Source organism: Crassostrea angulata, chromosome 2, assembly GCF_025612915.1.
Source record: "Crassostrea angulata isolate pt1a10 chromosome 2, ASM2561291v2, whole genome shotgun sequence".
Lineage (NCBI taxonomy): Eukaryota > Metazoa > Mollusca > Bivalvia > Ostreida > Ostreidae > Magallana > Magallana angulata.
Window position 1 is genome coordinate 67,959,307 of NC_069112.1, and position 13,995 is coordinate 67,973,301.

A 13,995-nucleotide genomic window follows, 5' to 3' on the forward strand; every position below is an offset into this window, starting at 1 on the left:
CCATCAAGCCCCCCATATTAAAATATAAAATTCTAAGTGTCGGGATGACAATCCACATGTCATCTACCTACCATTTTGCTTCGAAGAATGCGCGCTCAATAAAGTTCAATAGTTGAAGAGGGATGACGTAAAACCCGACATTTCTCCGAAATAGTCTTCTCACCCCATAATTATTTTTTTTTACTTATAAAATAGCATAGGTTTTTTTTTATTTTATACTTTATTTTAACATTTCTTTTATTTCAGATTTTTATTTGAGTCTTTTTGTAAACAGTTACAAATTCATAATCCTCACCCCCCCCCCTTTTTTTGGAACTATTTTTTTTTACATAAAAAATATGATATCTTTGAATAAATATTGTCAAAAACATACCTTGACATGGCATCCTTGTAAAGACTGTGGAGCTCTGCTGATGGACAATTGTTTTCTCGGAAGAAAATATTCTGTGGGTAGCGCGGCCAATGTCCACAATCTTGTTGTCTGCCACCCCGCACAGAGAAATACAGGAACATGGATCCCTCTTCAAGGCGCAATCAAACCCGCGAGCGGTTTCCCGACAACAACGGTTCACATTATTACATTGTTGGACCGACAGTCCAACAATTCCGAACAGGAGAAAAACAGCAAATTGCATTTTTACAATTCAACACGTAATAAAAGATACTCGGTGTGAAATGAAGTCAAAGTGCGGTACTGATAAAATTTTTACCTTTACTTATATAGTTTAATTGTGACCCTCATAACATTAGAGGGTCAAAAACGATAATGGAGAATCGGGTGTAGCAATTGATCCTATAATTGAAGAACCCCCAAAGTTTCAAAACTTGAAGAGAGCTGACCTATACATGATGACATAAAATGTGCCCTTTTTTTAGCAACAGTTCATTGTATTAAGTGAAGTTTAGTAAATCTGTGTTAAAATAAATTGAACTAGCACAATTATTTGTCAACCGAAATCACTAATACAAAAATATTGAATAAAAGTAGAAATTAACTTGACCCATTAGGTCAAAAAAGTTTCTAATCGAGCTGGTTTTATTGTAAATGCAATTACTTTTATTAGGTCAAACCTTTCCAAGAGAAGTGAAAAAATACAAAGTCAGCAGCTTTGTGTCCTTTTACCAGAGTCAAAGCATATCACATCCATGGGTTGATTCATTCTTACAATTAATTGCAAAAAAAAAGGGGGGGTGAGGGGTGATTTGCACTTCTCATTCAATAATGTCATCCTATTTAAAAAGTATTTCACTTATTCAGCATTTTCTTAAATATACGCAAAAAAATTTAAACTAATGTTACAAAACCCATTACCAATGTATCAAGTATTGTATTCAATTTTTGAAAACTATGCGCTTCTCTTTCAATTTTTGAAATCGATGTCATCTTAACAAAAAAAAATTTTTTCTCGTCACGTTACACATCATTATAAGTACAATCTTATCAAACTTTGAAAGGGTTACGGTATCAATTTTATCTACACCCGTAGGATAATATACATATCATTAACCTGTTTCAATACACTGTACCAGCTGCAAAGAACTCATTTTCTGCATCCAATCAGAAAAAGTAAAATAGTTTTTGGAGGGAAATTTAACATTTACAATGTATAACAAGACAGCGCTAATATCCAATCAGAAAATCTTACGCTGTACTAATTGCAAAGAATTTGTTTTTTGTATCCAATGAGTAGGAATAAAATAGTTTTTGGAGGGAAATTCAACATTCACAATATATAACAAAACCAAACCAATATCCAATCAGAAAAAACTTAAACAGTACAAAAAATTGGAGGGAAAATGCATCTCTTTTTTATAAAAATCAAATTAAATTTTAAGAAAATCACCTTGCAATCTTAAACCCAATAGGACAAGTTCATTTTTTTCTGACCAGATCTGAACAATTCAATTCACCCTCCAAAAAAAAAAATGGAAGTAATTATTATGTAAGTAGTTTTTTTTTTTACATCTATGCAGATTTTATTTTATTTATTTTTGTCTTTATCTATCCTTTTAAATTTTTAATATTCATTTCTTCATTTTTTTTTTAGAAATGACTTGACAGCTAATAACAGCATTACCATACAGTTTACAGAAAATACCATGCATTTCACAGTCAGGTATGCGTTTTATTTAAAGCAAATGAAAAAAAAGGATAATTTAATATAGAAAAAAATATTTAAAAAAACTTTTTATATAAAACAATTTTTTAACCGGGTTTTCCAACGGAAAAATCCGGTTATTAAAATGGTGAAAATGGCAGGCGGGCGGGCGGGCGGATTGGCGGGCGGGCGGCTGCCAAAAGGGTACCCTCATTGTACGGATAACTCCTCCTACAGTTTTCAAGATAGGAAGTTGTTCTTTTGCAGATCAATTGTACATATATCAGAGGTGTGCATATTGCTAGGATTTTAATTTCCGATAATTTATGAAAAAAATACCAGCTTTTGAACTTAGTCATTTTTTGGCAAAATATTGCATATAGGGTACCCTCATTGTACGGATAACTCCTCCTACAGTTCTCAAGATAGGAAGTTGTTCTTTTGCAGATCAATTAAACATATATCAGAGGTGTGCATATTGCTAGGATTTTGATTTCTGATAATTTATCGAAAAAATACCAGCTTTTGAACTTAGTCATTTTTTGGCAAAATATTGCATATAGGGTACCCTCATTGTACGGATAACTCCTCCTACAGTTCTCAAGATAGGAAGTTGTTCTTTTGCAGATCAATTGTACATATATCAGAGGTGTGCATATTGCTAGGATTTTGATTTCCGATAATTTATGAAAAAAAATACCAGCTTTTGAACTTAGTCATTTTTTGGCAAAATGTTGCATATACATGTAGGGTACTCCATTTCACTGGATAAGGTTTGACATGGATTATGGATACAGTTTACATAAAAGAAAACCCGGTTTGCTGTCACATTGACAGCTTTTCACTTGTTTTCTACCGAATGTTTTTCTTTGTTTAATTTTCACTTATTTTAAGCACAAAATATAAACTTATGTAACATTGACCCTCCTCTTTTTTATATAATTACAGTAACTCCAATCTCCCCTTAAAATCAACCAAAGAAGTAGGTACTTCTTGTGAAGGCCTACAGCAATTCAGAAATAAAGAAACACAACATCAAGAAACAGAAGAAAAAGAAGAAGAAGAGCAAACGGCAGAAAAAATGGAAATTGACATTGACAGTGTTATATTGGAGAGGATGATTCATAGACAAGAAGAGTTAAAAGAAGAGAAAGAAGAAATTGAAAGACGCTTAACAGACTTACAATCGAGAGTTGATAACATTGAACAAGAACTTGAGGATATCATGTATTTAATGGAGTAACGGGAAATTTTCGCAGTGCTTGTATAGTTTGTAGAGTTACCTCTCTTTTCTCATCATTAAGTAATTTATCATGATTTAAAAACTTACCTTTTCCACTGATGTCTAGATGTGAAATGAAAAATACCTATATCTCAAAAAAGAATTTTGTCTTATATATATATATGTCTGTATTTATCATTTCTAAAAATATTCTTTGTAAAAAATACGTATAAGGGCATTATTATTTCATCACGTTTATGCAATACCATTCACTGATTTTTTTTTTTAGACATTATAACAAATGATAGCAATTATGTTCTATATATAAAACCTATTCTTATAAAAATTATGTTTTTTTAAAAAAAAATGTTATATAAAAAATATTGAACATAATTTTAATTTGTTTTCTTCTTAAAAAGCATATAATTTCCGTTATTTTTTTTTTTCAATTTTCTTGCTTCCTACAGTTATTTATCACAGACTTAACTGATTAAGCATATGAAAAAATTAACTGTAGGTTGTCAAGAAAAAATCTTTCATTATACAGTACATTCGGTGGGAAAAAAAAAACCTTTTCACCTACTGTACTCGAATAATACTTTTCCTCTAATGCACACGTTTCATTGTATTAGAGACATCTTTTCGAAAAATTTGGTGGCCGTTAAAACGACCGTTGAAATATTTGAGTTTCAAAGAAGCTACTGTTCTTTTCTCTTGTCTTCTTCTTCTTCTTCCTTCTTCTCCTTTACTTCTTCTTTCTCTTCTACTTCTTCTTTTTCTTCTTCTTCTTCTTCTTTTTGGTCTTGTAGATTTTGTAAGTACTGTTCGTACTTATAATCAAACATATACACTAGTCTGCCATCAATGTCTCTTAACCTCCCAGAAGGATAGGGATCCATTGCTATTTCCCAATCCCAGTCTTCATGCTCAGGGATTGGTAAAGCAGTATCCAGCCCGTTTACCGCAGCCGAAGGAGTTGAATCGTTTGGTGTTAAGGGCATTTTGAAAAATGATAAAAAATTGTAACTACTCTTTAAAATATACCCTAAACTTTTTTTAATATACACCCTTTTTTAATGTTCAAGTGCGCATGCTACATCACCTCATTTTTTCATGTAATTTTTTTTATTAAAATATCTCTCTCTGTGCACAGGTAAGTACACCTTATTTTCACTGTTTGCTCAAAATAGGTCATCCAATCGATCTATTTTGTCTAAATAAAATTCACGTATTGCTTAATATCATCTACTGTGGTTTCATCAATATTCGTTGAATACCAATTTCCGTGGATTTCGTAGATTAGTGGATCCACGAAATTAAATGTTCGGCGAAGTGCAATTTCTATTAACATTTTGTATTAATAGGGTCATTGGCCACGAATTTACCTATCCTTGAAACTGTGATTTTCACTTTATCCACGAAAATTGATACCCTCGAATATTAATGAAACCACAGTATTTTACGTTATCGATACTACAGCGCATGCTCTCAAACCATAGAATCATCTTATGGTTTCGTCATAACCTAAAACCTCCTACTTTTTTTACACATGCTCACTAAATCTATATATTCAACCTCCCTTTCTAAAAGCAACCAATGAGAACACGACCTCTATAAATTTACTGTTCTAAAAAGTCCCCCTCTATAGGGCCTCAATAGTAACTACGTCATCACCTCTATATCCAGTCCACCAATGAGAACACGACCTCTATATTGCTACCTTTTCTAAAAATACCCTCTAGGTGACCCTAATAATTACGTCATCGCCTATACCTCCACCTCTATATCACTATATATGCTGCTGTTGTTAAACTAATCTGTAAATGCCTTTCACTTCTCCAAGAAACAAAACCATTCCAGTTGTCTAAAAATTTCCAAAATTCAATCTCCTCTCTTAAAGCCCCTACCACCTCTACTCTCCTGGAATTTCTTTCCGCCATCCCAATAGCCCTATGAACCTCCCTAGAATAAAGCCTGGAAGCAGGAACGACTAAAACAAACGAAATACATTTCCCTGCAAACCGTTGAAGGGTTTTTATGTCTACACTATCCTCACTCATAATGAAATCTCTCAACTCAGCAAACCTATTTCTCTTCTCCTCAGGGAGTAAAAGTGCTAATTTCTGAGAGTCAATCAATAGACCTAAATACTTCAGAATTTTTGTCGGAATCAGAACACATTTTTCAAGAGCCAAAAAATACCCCAATCTTACTAACAACTGGCACACAATATAAATGCTTCTAAGTACTAGAAGTTTTTGATTCGTAAACAAAGACTTTCCATGCCACTCTGAAATCATACGGTCATCAATGTACTGAAGGCAAGGTACACCCAATCGCCTACAATAAGCTGTAGCAAAATAGCCTAATTTCTGATATATGTATGCACTCAACTTAAAACCAAATGGAATTGTATTATACACAAAAAACCAACCGCCAAATTGAAAACCAAAATAAGACTTTGACCTTTCACTAACCCTCACATGGTCATACCCAGACTTGATTCCAACCAACTAATCTTTGAACTTCCTTCAATGTATCAAGCTGAAAAGGCTTATCCATTACCCATAAATTCAAAAATCTTTGGTCGTGACAAAGTCTAGGTTTTGTATGTTCTACTGTAAGTGGAAGTATCAGATGAGATGGAACACAATCCCCAACCTTACCCCAAACCAAAATTGTACCACTTTTAATCTTCTCAATAATAGTAGAAGAAATAAACCCCCCGAAATGTCTACAACTAGACGAGTTTGGAAAATATGCTTCAGGTAGGGTTGCACAATCACAATTTTTTCCCTTGAAATTTCCCTTAAATTTCCTAAAATAATGTTCTACATTAACCCCCTCTCTTAACCACTTTCTTGCTTCCTCATCCAAACCCATTCTCTCCCACTCATCCAAATGATTATGAATATTTCCTGCAACAAATTGTCTTGGATCTCTAAAATATATATCTTGTAAACCTACTTCTAAATCATTTTCAACAATACTCTCTGCTAACAAAACATTCTCTGGAGGCAGAACAAACTCTCCTCTGTAATTCACCCAACACTTAGAAATATCCAAATCTCTTCGAGGTATATCTAAAGGAGAAAATTCTAAAGCTTCTTTCTCCCACTCTGGAAAATGAGGATGAAAATAAAACCTCTTACATCTCATGGACTCACTCTAAAACATAACAGAAATATTACAGAGGAAAGTTTATTCTACCCCCAGCCGCATGAAATAATTCACTGAAAGGTTAGTACCTTTGGCAAGAGGTAAAAAAACAACAAAATGTGGAAAACAAAGTCTTCTCATACATATTTCCATAACTTTCCAACATTATTAAACATCTTATTCCTTTTTTATTTTTGGACATGCTGCAACAAAATGACCCTTTTCTTTACAAAAATAACATAACTTTGGGTTAGAATTTTGACCATTTCGAGCTCTGTTACCCCCTCTCCCCTGCCCAAAACCTATGTAACCTGGCATTGGCATAGGAGGAACAAACCCCAAAGGGAAAATATTATACATTGGAGCTAGATAAGGAAAAGATGGAACATTACTAACATTGGTTTCCTTAACCTTCTCTTTCTCATTTTCTTTATCATATTTTTTTCCCTTAACCCATTCAGCAATGGCGGTAGAAATCTTTCTATCTTCACTAGACCCTATCAGTTTCAAACATAAGCCACACACATCCTCACTTTCTTCAAAACGCCTGCATGCCTGAAGAGCTTTATTAAAAAACTCTGCATCCTTATGCCCCTCACACTTTGCAACATCAACCAGCATCTCCAGTGATGCGATAAGAACATGCGACGGTGTCAACTTCGGTCGAGCTGACAAAAGGCGTACCTGTCGGATTGCATCATCCACCTTCTGTTCTCCTGACTTAGACTTCAACACCGATACGTTCTGCTCCAATCCTTTCAGTCTATCTTCAAGATTGGCCGCACCATCCCCGTTACCAGTACAAGGACCTACATAAACCACAAACTCACTTCAATGCACTTTTATTCACAAAATCATCAGAATATAATTCAACATATAAACCTTACTTACCACTGCTACCAGCAGCAGATGGCGCTATCTCCGTCAAAACCTGACCCTTGGGTGCTCCCACATTATTTGCATGCTAAATTGAAAAATGCATAATCTTCCTAACCAAATCCACTGACTCCTCCTGACTCAGGATGATCAACAAAGACTGGATTGTCTCCCCTGTAAGTCTGTTGAATTCTACTTTCAACTCTTCCAACGAATATTTCTCTAATGGATGATCCTTCTTCAACCGTGCGAATGTATCTATCTGCATCCCAGGTTGATTACGCAGCACAGTTAAGGCTGTCAATAAACTCCGTTCAGACAAAAAGTACGGGAAATATGCATTATGACATCACAGTATATTACAAACCTCGAAAGTACTTATTAATCTATTTATTAGTAAAATTAACTTATACTAATCTTTTCATTAAAAACAACAAATGCTATTACTTACAATTTTGATGTCCGTTATATCGTAAACACTGAAAAATAAGCGAGATGTCGTTCTCGCTGTACTACAAAATATGACGTCATATGCTTCAAAATGACGCATTAAGTTAAATCATTGAAGGCTATCGTGCAGTTTTATAGCGAAGAAAAATAAATGTCATGCATTAACGGAAAAGTATAAATGAATATTTTGTTTAGAATTATTATTAGTAGAATGCTACCTATATAGTCTTATTTTCATTTTGTTAAAAGTATGCATCGTATAAAGAAGCCACCTCGGTTTTGTATAAAATATCGTATATCTAAAATCTGAGTACCTAAATAAATCACTTAATTGCAAGGGCATACACTTACCTGATCCCGACAAACTTTTACATTTGAATTTGAAATATGCTATGTAACTTAAAAACTTCTACGATCCTTGTAGAATCTTACAAATTAATTATTTTTTAATGAAATTAACCCTGTGACCTTCAAAATTATTCAACATATGCATTATAAATTACGGTTTCTACTAACAAATATTCTAATCTTAAAAAGTTCGCACCGTTTTTCAAAATCTACGATATAACATCAAGTTATTTCATAATTCAGTTGTGAATTTTGACATGATTATGCCCTTGCAATATTGAATTTTTTAAATGACCTCAAAACCACAAATACATCTGCCTGTACCATGCGACTGCCATATCACGTGACCACTATGAACATAAAATATTGTACTATTATATATATATTTTAGAAATATATTGCATTTGAGTGACTGTTATTGATTTTAAAAAGGACATGCCAGTTTAACTAAAGTATACGTGTTTTCATCACAAAAATTTGCCCATATTTTTATTGACCGCCTTAACTGTACTGCGTAGACTTCAATTCCATAATCACCGGCAACAAGCTCTTCCCCAATAATGAATGCTTTGGCTTCAACACCAAGGTCATCTACAACATAATTACACAAATTATTCCCACAATAAAAGTTTCAATATATATATTTTTTTTTTTAACATGCACTTACTAAATAAAACACACACCTAGCACGTCAATAAAAGCTATAATATGTATATCTCCATATAAAATAACAAAACCGCATACATAAACGGACATGTGCAGACCAAGTAAATGCGAACCCCATGCAGCCGGCTAAAACCGCGCATGAAAAACGTGCTACATAACACTGTACCTATAAGAATCGCTAGCCCCTTCTCAAACTTCTCTTAACACTATTAAACAAACACAAAGTTTGTAAAATTTGCAAAACTTAACTAAGTTATAAACAACCAAAATATATATACTATATTTACAGTTTTACACACATAGAATGAAATTAACCAATAGCCAACGCATATAATAGGTTACAAATATAACATTACAGATAATTACCTCGAGAATTTAAAGGAAACTCCTGGCCGGCAAAAAGCAAGCAAAGCGTCCGCTCTGATCGATGCGTCTCACACGAATGATTATTCACTGACCACTTCTCGTGGGATTTGACTTACGATACTATTAAAACGCTCTACAAGTCCATCAGACTGAGGTCGATAAGGAGTGGTCAACGATATACTCCCCCTACGTTACCGTTACATCTGAACAGAACATGTCTTGATTATTCATTTTTTCCTAAGAGTTGTTAAGATTTGATAATTGCACTTAAAAGGTTGATCATTTGTTCGACTGTTTCAACTGTCTGTAACCCAAAGCAAGTCGTATATTTTACAAATCATGCATATTTTGACCACCCGATTACCGTGAATTTGACATATGTCAAATAGTTTAGAAGTGTTTGAGCCTACTAGACGCATATAGAACTCGGACCAATGACCGACACAAAGTTTGACTATTGCTGTCTTCCGTGCGGAATATATATTTTTTTTGGAAATACTTCCTATAAATACCTACAAATGACGTGACCTTAATTCTTTCCGTCTCCGAAGCGAAGAAAATCGAATCCCTCATGCGTTGGAATCGACTCCCCCCTACTTTTTGTCGACTCCCCCGCGTTAGGGGTTGTTTACGGTGACATTGCTATCTTCATTTTGCCGTTCTTTTATTTGATCAGGGCCTCATGATTCTACCCAATTTGAAACATCAGAAGTATTGTCAATGGCTTGCACAAGATAGATTCCCTGTTCAGAATGCTTAGATTCTTCATGCGGAAATTTCCTTCTTCAGCAACAACCTCTAAGTTCAAACCATAATTATTTGCTATGTGTTCCGGAGAATCACGATCGGGGCATTTTTTTCTGGTACATTTGCGTTTAACTGGAATTCGGGATAAACCATCTGCATTTAAGTGTAACGTTTTCCTACGATGTTCAATTTCAAAGTCATACAATACATGAAAAAACAGCTTTTCAATAAATGTAAATATATTGTAAATTTTATATTTACATTACCTTTAATTGTTTTTACAAAAATTTACTTAACTAAGACAAATAATTTAAAAGTAATCTTTACTTGATTTTACATAAAAGTAAATGAATTGTAATGGCCTATTTTACAAAGCAAATTTTTCCAGTAAAGCTAATCTTTCAGTTTTGTAAAATTGGCTTTATAACAATTCAATTATGAAATTTACTTTTAAGTTATGATATTAATTAAATATAGTTGTAAAGACATCTTTACTTTTGTAAATTTAATGGAAAAGTTTGATTAACACTTTAAATTAAAAATCTTGATTAGCGATAACACCATTCAAGCTTTCAAACAAAGCCATCATCCCCTTCCTTCCTCGTCGCTACTCATATACTTATGCGCTGACTTGCTGGGAAGTAATCCACGGACAAGCTCCTTCTTGTCCAAGGCAGACAGCCGACGTCTAAGTTTCTGCAATGATGAACAAAGAGAATTAATTATAAAATAGTTTAAATTCTTTTGAAAAAAAAAGAAAGAGCTAAAACCAACGAAAAATCCTTTAAATGTATAGAATATTCAATGAGGGGTCAAACAAATAAAGAGAATATAGACTTTATTTACATGTAGTATACAACTTCATTTTACTGGATTTTTTGTAATTGAGAGAGAGAGAGAGAAAGAGAGAGCCTAAAAAGTTTTGAAGTAAGGTATACAAAGACATGAATTGGTCGGGGTGAGCACTGGCATGGACTGGGCGCGGGGTGGGGTCACTGGCTCTTTCTTGATCCTCCTCACCAGTTCCTCCATGAGAATTGGTGGGATGTCCTCGGCCGGCTTCGCTGTCCTGAACAGTTGACTGAGGGCCTCCCGGCGCTGCTCCGCGGCTCGTCCTGGCATCAGTTGGGGGTTGGAAAGTGACGCTGCACCCGCCTGTCGACGTTCACGGACGACGATGAAGTTGCTGTATCTCCTGAGGAGATACCGCAACACCGCAACAAGAACTAGCCCCCCTATAACAATCAAGCCCGAAAGGTCCATGTCGAAAGCTTCGTTCACTAAAGAAAAATAGGAAAACATATATTACCTGACTGTGATAAAAATGCATGATTTTTATTAAGACACACATCAAAATCCTCTGTTCAATAAAACACAAAATGTATTCGATAAAATTGTATTATTTAGAATTTATCAATCATGTCTGATTTTTAAAAAAAAACAAAAAAAAACATCATTTAACTTTTAAGTTCACCATAAAAAATATGATTAAGAAAAAGAATTACTTACTTGTCTTATTCCGTGCGCAGTTCATGCAAACAAAAAACAAACAAATCAACCAACAAACAACTATAAAACAACATGCACTAATACTTTAAAAAAAATAATTTATTAGATTTATTGTTGAAACACCATCTCATCCTCATCATCATCATCACATTCAATTTTTCATTCATTCTCATTTTTTTCAAATTGACTGTCTATTGTGTCTAAAGATAGGTGATTTGATCTACGATTAGGACTCTTTTTCATAATATAATTACGAAATACAAAAAAACATGCTATGAATAAAATGGGTATAAGGAAAAATATGTAATACAGTTTGTCGTATTTCGTACTGCGAGCCTCAATGTTTTTCAAACTAATGGTGCTCATTTCAGCGTACAAGTCGGTAGTCGTCGAGTCCGTCAAAGAAGTATAAGGTGAAAAATCATGCGAGGAAGTATTTACAGAGGAAAGAGTGGCATTTGTATTAAAGCGGGTCGTGTCAAGCATAGTGTTGTTAGATTTGGTAAATGGGGTGGTCTGTTCTACTGAATGCGCTCGATGTGTACTTTCATGCAATGTAATAGTGGTTACAGGTGACGTCAGATATTTAGTATAGTCATGCGGGATGGGTGTACTATTAAATGCAGACGTGTCATTATTGTGCATGCTACTATTATTAATAAGCACGATACTATTATTAAGCGTGCTACTGATAACAGAAGTTTGTGTGGTCGCGTCACTCGTCGAAAAGTTCTGGTGTGAGCTTGACGACTCCCTCTCGTGTGTTACATCTAAATTAAAATGTTAAAAAAAAATTCAATATTTTGAGTTTACAAAAAATAAAGATTAACGTATGACGACATGAATCAAATAGAGACTTCTCTCTCTCTCTTAACAGAGGGGATTTCATTCATCACAAACACGCCTTTCTCATTACTGATTCGGTCGAAACCAGTTTACACCAGATTGCCCGCACTCGAACGTAAGTTCGAACACGCGGGATCGCGAGAAATAACTGCAATGCAATGATAGATTTCCCACGAAATTGAACAAAAATCCGAATCAAAATCGTTCAATAAACGGTAACATTAAAACAAAACATAAAACGTTGACAAAAGAGATTACTTACGTTTCTCACTGAATCTCGGCATGGTCGAGGATAATGTCGTCATTTCTACAGATAAGATTACCGAAAAAGATATTTAGAGATTTACGAAATGCATTTAAACAAATGAAGTAAAAGATTAAAATCTAAGGGGTTACAACATTTCGCATTTAAACAAATGAAATAATAGATAAAAATCTATTCAAGCAACAACAGATGTGACGTGACAAAAGAAGAAAATGAATTGCGAAGTCATGTGACTAAAGACTGATCTCACAAAATCGATAAGTTACCAAAAACTATCAAAAGTCATATTTCTTGATTTTTTTTTATGTTTCGAACGCTTTAGATTTGTTTTTTACACATTTAAATATTTTTTCTCAAAAAATTAAGCTCTGAAGCCCAATAGCTATTTTTAATTCAAAAAATAAAATCTATTAAATAAAGAACGAAAAATATATCCTCCTGTAGGTAAAATCAACTCTCGAGGTAAAGTAATTTCACTTCTCCAATCACATCTTAATTTTAAAGTTTAAGAAATGAATAAAATAGAATTACCTACACAGAGGAAACTTTCGCTGGTGGCCTGCATCTTTATTTCTTTAATTGCTTGCATGCAAAATCGCTTGTACGCCGATATGTTGGTACATTGTCCGTGGATCATTACTTGGTCCAGCGATGTGTTCGGTTTAACAATGATTTCTTTAATTGCGCACTCAACCCGGGCAATGGTCACAAACTCCGGACAAGCTCGTACATTATAACAGAAAGCCAGTCCAAAATCGTTTTTATAGTTACAGGACGGGGTGTCCTGAGACAGACTCATACCAAAAACCACATGTAAAATAATTATCGCAATCATGACGACAAAAAAAGGGAAAATTGAATATCAACCAACTGTACCACTTGATAACTTTTTGGAAAAGAGAAGTGGAGAAGTTCATTCAATTTATTTTTATCAATTTTATTTCGACTTTGATATTTGTCTTTCAATAATGCAAACAATAGGCGATTGGTTTGGCTGACCTACGAGGTTATTCTGTACCCCTATAACTAACATTTCAAACAATACCTTCATTATTGTTGCATTCATGATATGATTTTGTGACTAATAATGTTTAATTTTATTTTCATTACATATACGAGGATACTGTGACCTGCCCCTTAATCTTCTAATGTCAACCGACTCTCTACACATATACAAAATAACAGTTTATTAGCAGATGATGAAAGAGGTATGGAACGGAAGTGGTGGGGGGGGGGCGGTCATTAGCAAACATACAATACGTTTCTAGCTTACCGCATTCACCCATAAAAAAATATTTTTTTTATTCCACATCACCCCTCTTCCTCCCCCCACCCCGTTCAAACCGAACCAATCATTGGCGTCAATTTTTTTTTGATGGAAATCGAAATATAAAATCGTTGAAAACCTCCAAATCTTCCCCTTTTTTCTGAAGGATCCCGTT

At 34.1% G+C, this 13,995-nt stretch overlaps 2 protein-coding genes and 2 pseudogenes across 2 annotated transcripts; 1 reads left to right on the forward strand and 3 right to left on the reverse strand.

Moving 5' to 3' along the window:
- The window catches only part of LOC128173532 (uncharacterized), a 30,131-nt pseudogene extending 21,386 nt beyond the window's left edge, over positions 1-8,745 (reverse strand).
- On the forward strand, positions 2,101-3,342 carry LOC128173585 (uncharacterized). Its single transcript, XM_052839282.1, has 2 exons — positions 2,101-2,117; positions 3,048-3,342. Exons 1-2 carry the CDS (start codon positions 2,101-2,103, stop codon positions 3,340-3,342), a joined length of 312 nt encoding a protein of 103 aa, XP_052695242.1.
- A 2,060-nt stretch (positions 8,746-10,805) lies between the features above and the next one.
- On the reverse strand, positions 10,806-11,210 carry LOC128173579 (uncharacterized). The gene has a single exon (XM_052839278.1). The coding sequence runs from the start codon at positions 11,194-11,196 to the stop codon at positions 10,846-10,848; it is 351 nt and encodes a 116-aa protein (XP_052695238.1). The 5' UTR covers positions 11,197-11,210; the 3' UTR covers positions 10,806-10,845.
- Positions 11,211-11,487: 277 nt separating this feature from the next.
- Positions 11,488-13,420, reverse strand: LOC128174770 (uncharacterized; annotated as a pseudogene).
- Between the last annotated feature and the right edge of the window lie 575 nt (positions 13,421-13,995).

What these genes read in the sequence shown, in the direction of transcription:
- LOC128173579 (XM_052839278.1), bottom strand. Translation starts at nt 11,196, where the DNA reads ATGGACCTTTCGGGCTTGATTGTTATAGGGGGGCTAGTTCTTGTTGCG.